Source organism: Schistocerca cancellata, chromosome 5, assembly GCF_023864275.1.
Source record: "Schistocerca cancellata isolate TAMUIC-IGC-003103 chromosome 5, iqSchCanc2.1, whole genome shotgun sequence".
NCBI lineage: Eukaryota > Metazoa > Arthropoda > Insecta > Orthoptera > Acrididae > Schistocerca > Schistocerca cancellata.
The window spans coordinates 377,160,659-377,173,349 of record NC_064630.1 but is presented as its reverse complement, the minus strand read 5'-3'; the positions used below and the strand labels follow the sequence as shown (position 1 = coordinate 377,173,349).

The 12,691-nt window shown below is 40.4% G+C and overlaps 1 protein-coding gene across 2 annotated transcripts in view; it reads left to right on the top strand.

Annotated features, from left to right (window-relative positions):
- The window catches only part of LOC126188918 (structural maintenance of chromosomes protein 5), a 166,692-nt gene extending 154,232 nt beyond the window's left edge, over positions 1 to 12,460 (top strand). For both annotated transcript variants that reach the window (XM_049930631.1, XM_049930630.1), the window contains one exon: positions 12,176 to 12,460. In XM_049930631.1, coding sequence (XP_049786588.1) covers positions 12,176 to 12,304 — 129 coding nt within the window. In that variant the 3' untranslated portion in view covers positions 12,305 to 12,460. The remainder of the gene's footprint in view (positions 1 to 12,175) is intronic.
- The last annotated feature ends 231 nt before the right edge of the window (positions 12,461 to 12,691 follow it).

The window sequence follows — 12,691 nt, the reverse complement described above, 5'->3', positions numbered from 1 at the left end:
TGATTACTTAAACATATTCCAATGTCTCTGAGTAATTTCCTTGTCTTATTATGTTTGGTTGCTATGGCAACACACAACAGCTTCTTTCCTCATTTTTGACTTAAAATTCCTGTTTTCTCAGTCCTTTCACACAGGTCGCCAAGTTATAATGTTCTGTGATGTCTTAAGGTGTGAAAGCAGACATACAAACTTTACTTTTCATCAGTTAACAGTATATTTGACTTTCATGCGCAACATAATTCACACTTCAACATACATACGCAACTTTCTGTAAGTACCTTGTACTGTCGTACATTAGAAACAAAATGAGTTACAGTTAAAAGAAAGTTGGCTTGACTGCCATGACTTTCTTGAAATGAATCCGAAAATACATCTTGCATCTACCAAAGTTGAGTCAAGAGTCTACAAGAGTACTTTTTCAACTGTTCTTGTTTCACATAACACAATAAGCACAGAGCGGCATGAAAACTCCATGGATTGCCCGACAGGTATTTGTCGATGCCGTTCGACCACTGCGTCTGCTTTCTTCTCGTGACTGATTTTAAACCTGCACACACAAACGTGACGCACAGTAGGTAGGATTTTACCATCCCACACTCATATCTAGAGTATTGTGTGTTTGAGACGGTAGAAGTCTGAGTGGTTCTAGAATTTACACAGAAATTCTCGAAGCACTACAGTGGGAGGTGGTGCATGCATTATCCGAAGCTCTGCACTCTGCTTCTGGTTCTGACCAGATGTAATATAAGATGTTGTGACAGCTTAACAGTGAGACAGAGGAAATCCTCCTCTCACCTTTAATCAAACTTAACTATGTAGGAAAAGATAGATTGCTACTTACTGTAAAGGTGACACAATAAGTTATAGACAGGCATAAATTAAAAGACACTTACACATAGGCTTTTGGCCACAGCCTTCATCAGAAAAAGGAAGGGAAACACATACAGTTCATTCACAAAAGTAAGCACATGCCACATGCGCATGACTGCAAACTCCGGCAGCTCGGACCAGAACGCAACTTCACATGGAATGGAAGCAGCAATCAGGGAGGGGGAAGAGATAGCAGTGTATGGGTGGAAGGGAAGAGGGGAGCATTATCTGGTGGAGTGTGCAAGGACTTGAGTGTCAACAGGTGCAGTGTCAGGAGGTTATGGGGCAGGAAGGGAGGGAAAACAGAGTGAAAAAGGAGAGGTGCGGGGAATGGTGGGCGGGTGCATTGGCAGAGGATGGGAGATGAGAATGGGGAGGACGTGTTATGACAGAAGGGGTGGAAACTGTTGACTGGAAGGTGTGGGGACAGTATGTTACTGTAGTTTGAGGCCAGACAGTTATGGGAGCGGAGAATGTGTTGTAAGGATAACTTCAATCTGTGCTGTCAGAAAGCTGGATCCAGATTTCTTAGGTAGCAGAGAAGCTATTGAAATCAAGCACGTTGTGTTTAGCTTCATGTTGTGCCACAGGGTGGTCTACTTTGCTCTTGGCCCCAGTTTGGCAGTGGCCATTCATCCTGGTGGACAGCTGGTAATCATACTAATATAAAAGGCTGTGCAGTGATAGCAGCAGAGCTGGTATAGGACATGGCTGCTTTCGCAGGTGTACTACCCTCTGATAGGAGGTAGGATGAACCTGTGACAGGACTGGAATAGGAAAAGCTAGGTTAGGGATTGTGCAGGTCTTGCACTTGGGTCTTCCACAGGGATATGATCATGATCATTGTGGCAAGGGGTTGGGATTGGGATTGATACATGGATGGAGTAGGATGTTGTGGAGGTTGGGTGGGTGACAGAACACCACTTTTGGAGGAGTGGTAGGATCCTGGATAGGATATCCGTCATTTCAGGAGATGATGATAGTAATCAAAGTCCTGGTGAAGGATGTGGTTCAATTGTTCCAGTCTGTGGTGGTATTGGGAGATGAAGGGGGCACTCCTTTGTGGCTGGTTCTTGGGCGTTTTGGGAGGGATGGCGAGGTTTTTTGAAGTGCGCCACTTCTATAGTTCAAACGTGTGAATTGGTACAAACTTTGCGCAAAGGTAGATAAATGGATAAAGTCAAAACTATATTTATTTATCTAGTTATCTTTATCCATTGTTGAGATACAGTGGCTTAAACTCAACCTAAATGTAGTACGTAAAATTTCTTTTTATGTGAATTGAAAGTGCAGAAACAGTTTAAAGTGACTCCAGTACATAAAAAAATCCATTCCAGTTGAGAATTTGCTTTCAAAAATTATCCAGATTTTATGTGCAAAAAGCACATTTTTGTGAGGTTTTTTGTGTGTGCCACTGTTGTTTCAGACTTGGGTGAATCGGTTCAAATTTTGCTAGAGGGTGGACAAATTCTCGTTATTAATGGTCTACCTGTTATTTTGTGAAAGCTTCATCCTTAGCTGTGATACAAACATCATGGTTCAAAAGGCAGTAAAAAAAAAACCTATAACAGATGAGTTATCACCTGAGTTAACAAAAATCTACATTGGCTGCTAAGCTGTGGCAGTCAACTGTCAAAAGTTGGGAACCAGAATGAAAAATTATCCTGCCATAGCACAAAAAAAAGGCGAATATACATTGGCAGAGTTAGGACTGTAGTAGAAAGAAACCAGCTTTCTGACTTACGTGGCAGCTTCAAAGACAATTAAATCAAAACATCTTGACCTATTAAATAGTGGATACTCAAGGTTGAAATATCAACAAATAAGGAAAGGATATCAACAAATAAGGAAAGGATAGACTACTACTTACTGTAAAGATGACCCTTTATCTTGCAGACAGGCACAACGAAAAGACACTTAAACATTAGACTTTGGCCACAGCCTTCGTCAGAAAAGGACACATGCATGACACACACACACACACACACACACACACACACACACACACACACACACACACACACACACAACCATCTCCGACAGCTCAGACTGAAATGCAACTTAATGTGTCATCTTTACAGTAAGTAGCAATCTATCTTTTCCTCACAGTGTTCATCTTGACTTACTCACACACTTTTTTACTAGTTAACCCTATGTTGGCACACCTCTTTCTTGCAATTTATGGGCTAAAGTTTCTGGTCCTGTATCCAAAAGATTCGCCAGCAATGGTAAACATTAAATATCATGGCTCAGGGGCATACACGTAAAACCTAAAAAAAAGTTTTTCCGAGGGGATAAAATTTTTCGGGTTTGATTTGTTCCTGTAGGGACTCCAAAACAATTTTTTGATTTCTGAATAAGGGGTTTGATTTTTCCTCAGGGAGGAGGGGGGGGGGGGGCAATTTCTCCCTCAACACCAATTCCCTGTTATACATATCTTGAGGGGTGTAAGAACAAATAGACACATGTATGTGCTTCTATAGAGTGGGAAGCATGTAGAATAGGAAGTATCCCAGAGTGAGGGTGCTTACCTCCCAAACTTTAATGACACCTTGTGTCACATTGGATGACATGACAAATGCCAAGTTGGATGACATGATGGAATCTGTCATGTTAAAAATCATGACGTCAAGTATCATGTTACATTACGTTACATAGGTACTAATACTAACAAGTAAAAAAAGTGTGAATATATCAGAACGTTGTGATTTAAATGTCTTTAAAGCCGTCACATAAGTTGAAGGGATAGTTCCCTTCTTTTACATCCCTGTCTGCCCAGAATGTATTCACCTTTTTTCTGTTATGATACCATCTTTGTAAATTTGGGTAAATATGATAAATTAAAGTCTCCTGCCACATTTTTCTGTCTGTATGTGAACTAGTGTTGGGATTTTATATGATCTTCACTGATAGATAGGCTGAAACACAAGGAAGGTTTGTGTATATACCTCCAATAATAATACCCCTCATGAAACACAGACCTTGCTGAGGTAGAGTGGCTTGCATGACTCAACGATACAGATAGCTGTACTGTAGTTGCAACCAAAGTGGAGTAGTTTCTTTGGATAGGGCAGAGAAGGATGTCATTCCTGAAGAGGGGCAAAAGCCTTTTCAGTAGTTGCAGGGGCAACAGTATGGATGATTGAGTTTTGGTCTTGTTACATCAGCCAAAATTGCATAGCTGTGCTGGTACTGAGAATGGCTGAAAGCAAGGGGAAACTACAGTCATTTTTTCCATGGGTGCACTGAGAGCTGTTTGGTTAAATGATGGCTGGCCCTCATGGGTAAAATATTCTGTAGGTCTCTGGACTGGAACTACTCAGGGGAATTTTTGTCGTTGGAATAAGTATTTAGAAAGTGAAATGGGCAGGTTGGTGTCAGATATAGTGGGAATTGTGAAGTTTGAAGGCAGGATGAGCAGGACTTTCGGTCAGGTGAGTATGAGGTTATAAATACAAAATCAAATAGGGGAAATGCTGGAGCAGAGGTCTCATAATGAGTAACAAAATTGGAATGCATGCAACATACTGTGAATAGCTGAGTGAACACTGTTTTTATTCAGTACAAGAATTCCTGGAAATGAAAAATTATAAAGTTCCTTTGTAAAATACTGTGATTAGAGTAAAACATTTCTGTAGGCAAAATAATAACCTAATTTCTACTATACACAACTATGTTTCAGTTTCACTTCCCAAAATTTTTCAACTCGCTTTTTGAATGTACAAGTACACATTCTATTAGTATTAAAACTTAATTGTCTGTGAAATCTCAATGTTTATTTCATGTGTAATGTAGTTTTTAAATGACATTGTCCTTCTGTTGTGTTTCCAGTTGACATTTTCACTATTCTGTAATCTCAGTGATTATTTGTGTAAATTTAAAGTAGCACTACATTGCCTACATGTTTCTTAGTTCCCCATGTAAATTGTTTGTATTCTCTGTATGTGAAGTTACTATATTCATCAATGAACAATTTTGTGTACATCTTTTTAAATGATATTTGTTAAGAAAAATGACTTGTCCTATATCATGTGTACTTTGTACAATATGTGATCCACAGGATAGATAAATAAATACAAAACACAACACATTATTATAGCCAACATAGGTCTGAAATCGACACTCGCCACAGTAGCACAAGTTTATATGCTAACGAGCTTTGCAGATGATGAATAGATTGAAAGAATGTATGATGAGATAAGAGAAGTTATTCAGATAGCTAAGGGAGAGTAAAATTTTAATGTGATTGGAGACTGGAATTTGATAGTAGGAAGAGACAGAAAAATAGTAAGAAAATATGTATTGTAAGAGGAATGAATGCTGTCTGGTAGAATTTTGCACTGAGCACAATTAATCATTGCTAATACTGTACTTGGTTTAAGAACTGTGAAAGAAAGATGAGGCATGGAGGCACCAGGTTTCAAATACATTACACATTAACAAGACAGAGATTTAAAAACCACATTTTAAACTGAAAAATATTTACAGGGGCAGACATGGTTCTTTAACTGTAATTTATTGGTTATGAACTGTAGATTAAAACTGAATAAATTGCAAAAGGATAGGAAATTAAGTAGTTGGGACATGGGTAAGTTGAAAGAACAAGAGGTTGCTAAGAGTTACAAAAGGAGCATTGGGAAAGAATTGAGTGAAATAGCAGAAAGGAATACTGTAGAAGACCAATTGGTAGCTTTAGAGATGATATAGTGAAGGCATCAGAGGATCAAATAGGTAAAAAGTCAAGACCTAGTTGAAATATGTGCATATCACAAGATACTGAATTTAATTGATTAAGGAGAAAATATAAAAATGTAGAAAAGTAGGCAAAACAGGAATACAGACGTCTAAAAAGTGAGAATGACAGAAAGTGCAAATGACTTAGCAGGAATCGCTAGAGGACAAATGCGAGTCTATAGAACCGTGTATAACTAGGGGAAAGACAGAGCCATCTGTGTTGTTGTTGTGGTCTTCAGTCTAGAGACTGGTTTGACACAGCTCTCCTATTACTCTATCATTTGCAAGCCTCTTCATCTCTGAATAACTACTGCAACACACATCCTTCTGAATCTGCTTATGTATTCATCTCTTGGTCTCCCAGCACAGTTTTTACCCTCCAATACTAAATAGGTGAGCCCATGATGTCTCAGAATGTGTCCTACCAACCTATCCCTTCTTCTAATCAAGTTGTGCCACAAATTCCTCTACTCCCCAATTCTGTTCAGTACCTCCTCATTAGTTACATGATCTACCCATCTAATCTTCAGCATTCTTCTGTAGCACTACATTTCGAAAGCTTCTATTCTCTTCTTGTGTACACTGTTTATCCTCCATTATTTTGCTTCCCAAATAGCAAAACTCAGCTGCTGCTTTAAGTGTCTCATTTCCTAACCTAATTCCCTCAGTGTCACGTGATTTAATTCGACTACATTTCATTATCCTCGTTTCGCTTTTGTTGACGTTCATCTTATATCCTCCTTTTAAGACACTGTCCATTCCATTCAGCTGCTCTTCCAGGTCCTTTTCTGTCTCGGCAGAATTACAATGTCGTCGACAAACTTCAATGTCTTTATTTCTTCTACATGGATTTTAATTCCTACTCCAAATTTTTCTTTTGTTTCCTTTACTGCTTGCTCAGCATGCAGATTGAATAACGTCTGGGATAGGCTACAACCCTGTCACACTCGCTTCTCAACCACCACTTTCCTTTCATGTCCCTTGACTCTTATAACTGCCATCTGGTTTCTGTTCAAATTGTAAATAGCCTTTTGCTCCCTATATTTTACACCTTACACTTTCAGAATTTGAAGCTTTCTATAAGTCTACAAATGCCAGAAACGTAGTTTTGCCTTTCCTTAATCTATGTTCTAAGATTAAAGTCATAGGGTCAGTATTGCCTCGCATTTACAACATTTCAATGGGGGAGGGGGGGGGGGGGACTGATCTCTGATCTTCCCTGAGGTCTGCTTCTACCAGTTTCTCCATTCATTTGTAAAGAATTCGTGTTAGTGTTTGCAACCATGACTTATTAAACTGATAGTTGAGGCACCCAAGCCTCCCCACTGAAGGCAAGATCCATGGTTCATGGACCTGTAGCAAAACTAAAGAGACTTTTGGGGAAAATGTTTGCAGCTGTATGAACACCAAGAGCTCAGGTTGAAAACCAGCATCAAGTAAAGAGGGAAAAGGTGAAGGAAATACAAGGTGAATCAAAAAGTACTTTACAACTTTGGAATGATATAGAAATTGATTTGGATAACTACAGAATTGATAGATAAGTTATTTTGTAGTAAACAGTCTCAAGTTTCATATAAAAGTGTCAAGTGTTGTTTTCTTTTGATGCGACTGCCGTTTGTGATGTGGCAAACACCACACTGGTAGTCAATTTCTTCCCACACTTGTTGAAGCAAATCAGGCATAACTTGTACAGTGGCAGCAATAGATTTGATTTTTCAGGTTGGCTAAATTGTTTGATAGGGGAGGAACATACACATGGTCTTCAACAAAACCCTCGAGAAAGAAATCCAGTGGTGTCAAGTCTGAGAATTGAGGGGGGGGGGGGAGGCATAATCAACAACACACAGGCAACATGGTGATGTATCATATTGCAGCAAATGACCTGTCTCAACTATGTTCTTATGCTAAACTAAATTCTAGGCCTGCTTGGAGGTTCTTTTGCATATTTGGTGAAAATTTATGCCGAACAGTTCTGGCAGAGTTTTTCATGAAACCAAAATCCAGTGAAAGTAGGCATTTTAACTGTGTTACCCTGGCACTCGTGGTGGCGGAATGGGGTACTGATGTGCTACGTGATTAAAACTTGAGGTTATTTGCTACAAAATGATACATCTACTAATTCTGTTAGTTATCTCAATAAATTTCTGCATCATTCCAAAGTTGTTAAGTCCTTTTTGACTCGCCCTGCATATAAAGAGTCTACACAAGGGAAATGAACTGGAAGGTGCTATTTTAGAAAAGGTAGAGGAAGCAGATGAAAATAACATGGGAGATATGACGCAGTAACAAGAATCTGACAGAGCACTAAAAGGTGTAAGTGAGAACAAGCCTCTTTGAGTAGATGACACTCCCTCAGAACTACTGCTATATTTGGAAGAGGCGGCCATGACAGAACTATACCACATGCTGCACAAGATATGAAATGGTAATACCGTCAGACTTTAAAAAATAACTATTCCATCTTCAAATAAACCAGATGCTGACAGATGTGAATATTACCAAACTATCAGTTCGATAATTCCTGGTGCAAAATACCAACATGAATTATATGCAGAAGAATGGAAAACGTGATAGAAGCTGACATGAGGGAAGATCAGTTTGGGTTGCAGAGTGATACAGGTACACGTGAGGCAGTACTGGTCCTACGACTTAGAAAATAGGTTAAAGAAAGGCAAACCTATGTTTACAGCATTTGGAAACTAGACATTTGTTGACAATGTTGATTCGAATACACTCTTCAAAATTCTGAAGTTAGCAGGGTAACATACAGGGAGCAAAACGTTATGTACACCTTGTCCAGAAACCATAGAGCATGAAAGGGAAGTAGTGATTGAGAAGGAAGTAATATGGTTGTAGCCTATCCCCAATGTTACTCAATCTGTACATTGAGCAAGCAGTAAAGAGAACAAAAGAAGAGTTTAGAGAATGAATTAAAGTTTAGGGGGAGAAATGAAAAGCTTGGTGTTTGCTGATGAAGTTATAATCTGTTATACAGCATAGAGTTGTAGAATAGAATGGACAGTGTGTTGAAATGAGGATGTAAGATGGAAAAAAAAAGGTAATTGAATGTAGCTGAATTAAATGAGGCGATGCTGAGGAAATTAGATTAGAAAATGAGATGCAGAAGTAGTAGGTGAGGTTTGCTGTTTGGGCAGTAAAATTACGGATGATGGCTGAAGCAGAGAGTGAGGAAGCCTTGAAGGTATTTGTGTGAAGTGTAAACCTTGTTCAGAAGTGAAATGTATAGTTCATACAAGAAAGGGGAGGTTGGCCAGTGTGGCATATATTCTACCTTTTGTCGCTTTCTCTCTTAGTACCCTTCCTTTCTTATAAAGGTGCTATGCCCAAAACTTGGCACAGTAGCCATTCCATTTTGTTCGTGCGTGTGTGTGTGTGTGTGTGTGTGTGTGTGTGTGAAGGGGATTCATTAAATTTCTGCATGGTGGTAGCCCCTTAACCATGAAGACATCACATCAGTAATCTCATCAGATAGGAAAGATCATTATAATGCAGAGAGATACAATCCCACAACATTTCCTTTCGTATCTACGCTATGGGAAGGGTGACAAGCCAAACGTCTGCGCATGAAATACTTCACCCAATACTTTGTCTGTGCTCAGACTGATGGCGATACTTTTATGTCGAAAAGATGAAAGACAAGTTTGGAGAAGTTGAGTTTCTGGGGAAAATGTGAAATGGTTTGGTATTAATTAAAACTTCCTCTGCTGATCAGTCTACAGCTTTTCAGGCACGTGATCATCTAGATAACATAACTGTGATCATTGCCCCATACAGAATTTTGAACATTGTCCAAGAAGTTGTCTTCCACAGAGATCTCGTGCTCGAAACAGATGAGGAGCTGTGGATTAATCTCCAGCAGTGAAGTCTACATTTTATTAAATGTATACAAAAAGGGTCCAAGGATAATGGTATGGATATAGGCGTCTTTATCTTAGGCTCTGAAGGGAATGCCTTCCTGGAGAAAGTTGTCATAGTGTAATGGTGTGATGTGAAGCTGTACGTCCCACCGCCTGTGACGTGTTTCAGATGTTTATACTTAGGGTATGTGTCTTCCCACTGCATGTCCTGCATGGGGGAACCCAAAATGTGGCATTTGTGGTTGATCACTCCACGAATCTTGTCCTTGTGAACATCCAGCTTTGTGTGTCAAATACATGGATCAGAAGATTCAGGAATACAAATCTACTGACTGAATGCATCCCGTAGATATTACTATCAATTATGCCCACATCACGACTGCCCTGCCCTGCCCCCCCCCCCCCCCCAACCAGGTGCCCTACTATCCTCCTCTCTTGTGGTTCCCGTGGTACCTTCTTCAGAAACCACTTCCTGCGTCTGGCCAGAGTAGTGTTCTTCTTCAACGTATACCAGTGATAGGGCTCCCTCTCACCGCCAACCATCGGACCAGATGCCTGACACCGAACAATAGCTGAAGGAGCCATAGCCTGTGGATCTCAGGGCTGTCCGCTCTTTCTGTCCCCACACTCAATGCAGCTAGCCCATTGAATGAACCTTGTCCACCAAAAGTTACAAAGGAAAAGAAGAATAAGAATAATAATCGGAATCAAGACAAGGCTTGTCAGGTGCCCCCTTAGGTGCCAGGTCCTCTTACACAGTCAGATTCAGAGCCGATGTTTGTGAATGTAGTTCCATCCCCACAGGTGACAGGTAGAGATCCTGTGGCTTGACTGGCCCTCCTGGTCCCTTCAGTCCTAACCTGGCCATCAATAACGTGATCGTTCAGTCGAACTGTAATGGGTACCTCTATCACCTGCCAGAACCTGCATTGTGCATAGCTATCCAAGAAACACACTTCATTGGTTATTATTCTCCATCGCTCCATGGTTATGGTGCTTTCTGTCAGATCTGTGCCAGTCCCATAAGGTCATTTGGTTAGTACAGGTGTTGTTGGTGACTGGATTCCTCTTTGTACATCATTGGAAGCAATAGCGGTGTGGGTGCAAACGACCTTAGCAATTATTATTTGCATTGTTTACCTACCTCTAGGCAGCCACATACTTACGCTGGATAGACCATATTAATCCAACTACTTTCCCCCTTTCCCTCCTGCTTGGGGACTTCAGCACACACCACCATCTGTTGGGCAGTTCCATTTAATCTGATAAGGGCCTCCTAATTGGCCAGCTTCTCACAGACAGTGATTGACTCCTCAATGATGGGTCTCCTTCTCAGCTATTGACCTAATGATCTCTTCCCCTAGTTTAGTGGCTTCACTACATTGGTCAGTATGTGACAACCTTTGTGACAGTGCTGGCTTCATCATATCTTTTCTCTGCCACTGCCAGACTGACTACCACATGGGGACTTCACAGAGCCAACTGGCCATTGTATGCGTCTGCTGTTATATTTGCCACCTCCCTGTCAGATTGTATTGATGAGATTGTGCTAGGCATCTGACGCGATCGTTTATGCTGCTGAAACTCCTTGCAGTTCCCATTTCTACAGGCCTCTCCCCCTTTCCCAAGAGTCAGCTGGTGTTGTGGTGGACCAAAGACATTGCAAATGCTATTCAGGATTACCAATAAGCCTTGGAGTGATTCAAACGACATCCATAGCAGACCAACCTCATCAGTTTTAAGAAACTTTATGCTAAGGCTCGCTATTTAATCAACCAAATGCTGTGTCTCCCTTCCCTGAGGACATATGCCTCTTCATCTTAGGTATAAGCGAAGCTCTGTGGTCTGGTTGACTGCCAACGTTCAATGCGTATTCCAGGTCTTGTTCTACAGGGTTCATTTTCACTTTTTCTGGTGGAACACCTTGCGACCCACTTTACGACAGCAATGGTGTCATATTCCAACTTCATTTCCTGCCTACTGTGAAAGCGGCAAAGTTAAGACATCCCTTTATGTTTCACTCCCCACCAAAATGAATCCTATAATGAACCATTCACTGACTGGGAACTACATGAGACTCTTGCCCAACCCAAGACACAGCTCGAAGCCCATATCCAGCTCACAGTCAAATAATCCAACACCTGAGTACTCTCCAAAGGCAATATCTCTTCAGGGTTTAGCTCCAAGTGCCTTCCCATTGCAATGTGGGCGAGATGGCATAGTTGCTGCAATTCTTAAGCCAGGCTAGAACCCAACGTCTCGCAATAGTTACCGGCTGATTAGCCTGACTAATGCTTGAAAGGATGTTTGCCTACAATTATGCTCGGTTCTTGAATCTTGGGGCCTATGGTCAACCTATCAGTGTGGTTTCTGGGAGGGATGGTCGACAATTTACCACTTGCTTAGGTTGGAAACAGCAGTCTGACAGGCTTTTTGTAAACAGCAACACCGTGTTGCATTCTTTTTGTACCTGCCTAAGGCATATGACACTACTTGGTGTCAATCACATTCTACTCACCCTCCATGACTGGGGCTTTTGAAGACCCCAACTGATTTGTACTTGTCAGTTTTTATCCCATAAGGTATCCCAGGAAAACTAAATTCTTCATCTGTTCTCCCCCCCCTCCCCCCAGTAGCATTTTAATGTTGTAATGTGATTGAGATAGTAATGGCTTTTGTTTCTTTGTATTTAGTTGCTGCCAGACTTGGAGTACCATGACAATATAAAAATTATTATTGTCAATAATGGAAACATAGCAAATAACTACCAGCTGTGGAGATGTAAGGACTTCCGCAATCCCGACAAAAGAAGAAGAGTGTAACTGTTAAATGTATTTAAATAAGTTATATTTATAATTTTTTATCATGTTTTATGTAATACTTTATGTGAAAAACTTGCCACTGTGTATGTTTGCTGCCATGGCATTTCAGTGTACGTATTTAAAACTTATGAATAAAATTTGGCTTTAATTATAAAACTATGTAGTGTCTAGGTGTCTAGTAATTTTTTTCTCTCTACACTTTCACTCTGTTACAAAAGGCATTTATGATAAAACATTTGTGTTTAGCAGACCCTAGTATTTGTTCAGATGGTTAAGAAACCTTTTAAATTGCAATTATATCATGTCTGCTTGTGTCTGTATATGTGTGGATGGATATGTGTGTGTGTGCGAGTGTATACCTGTCCTTTTTTCCCCCCCTAAGGTAAG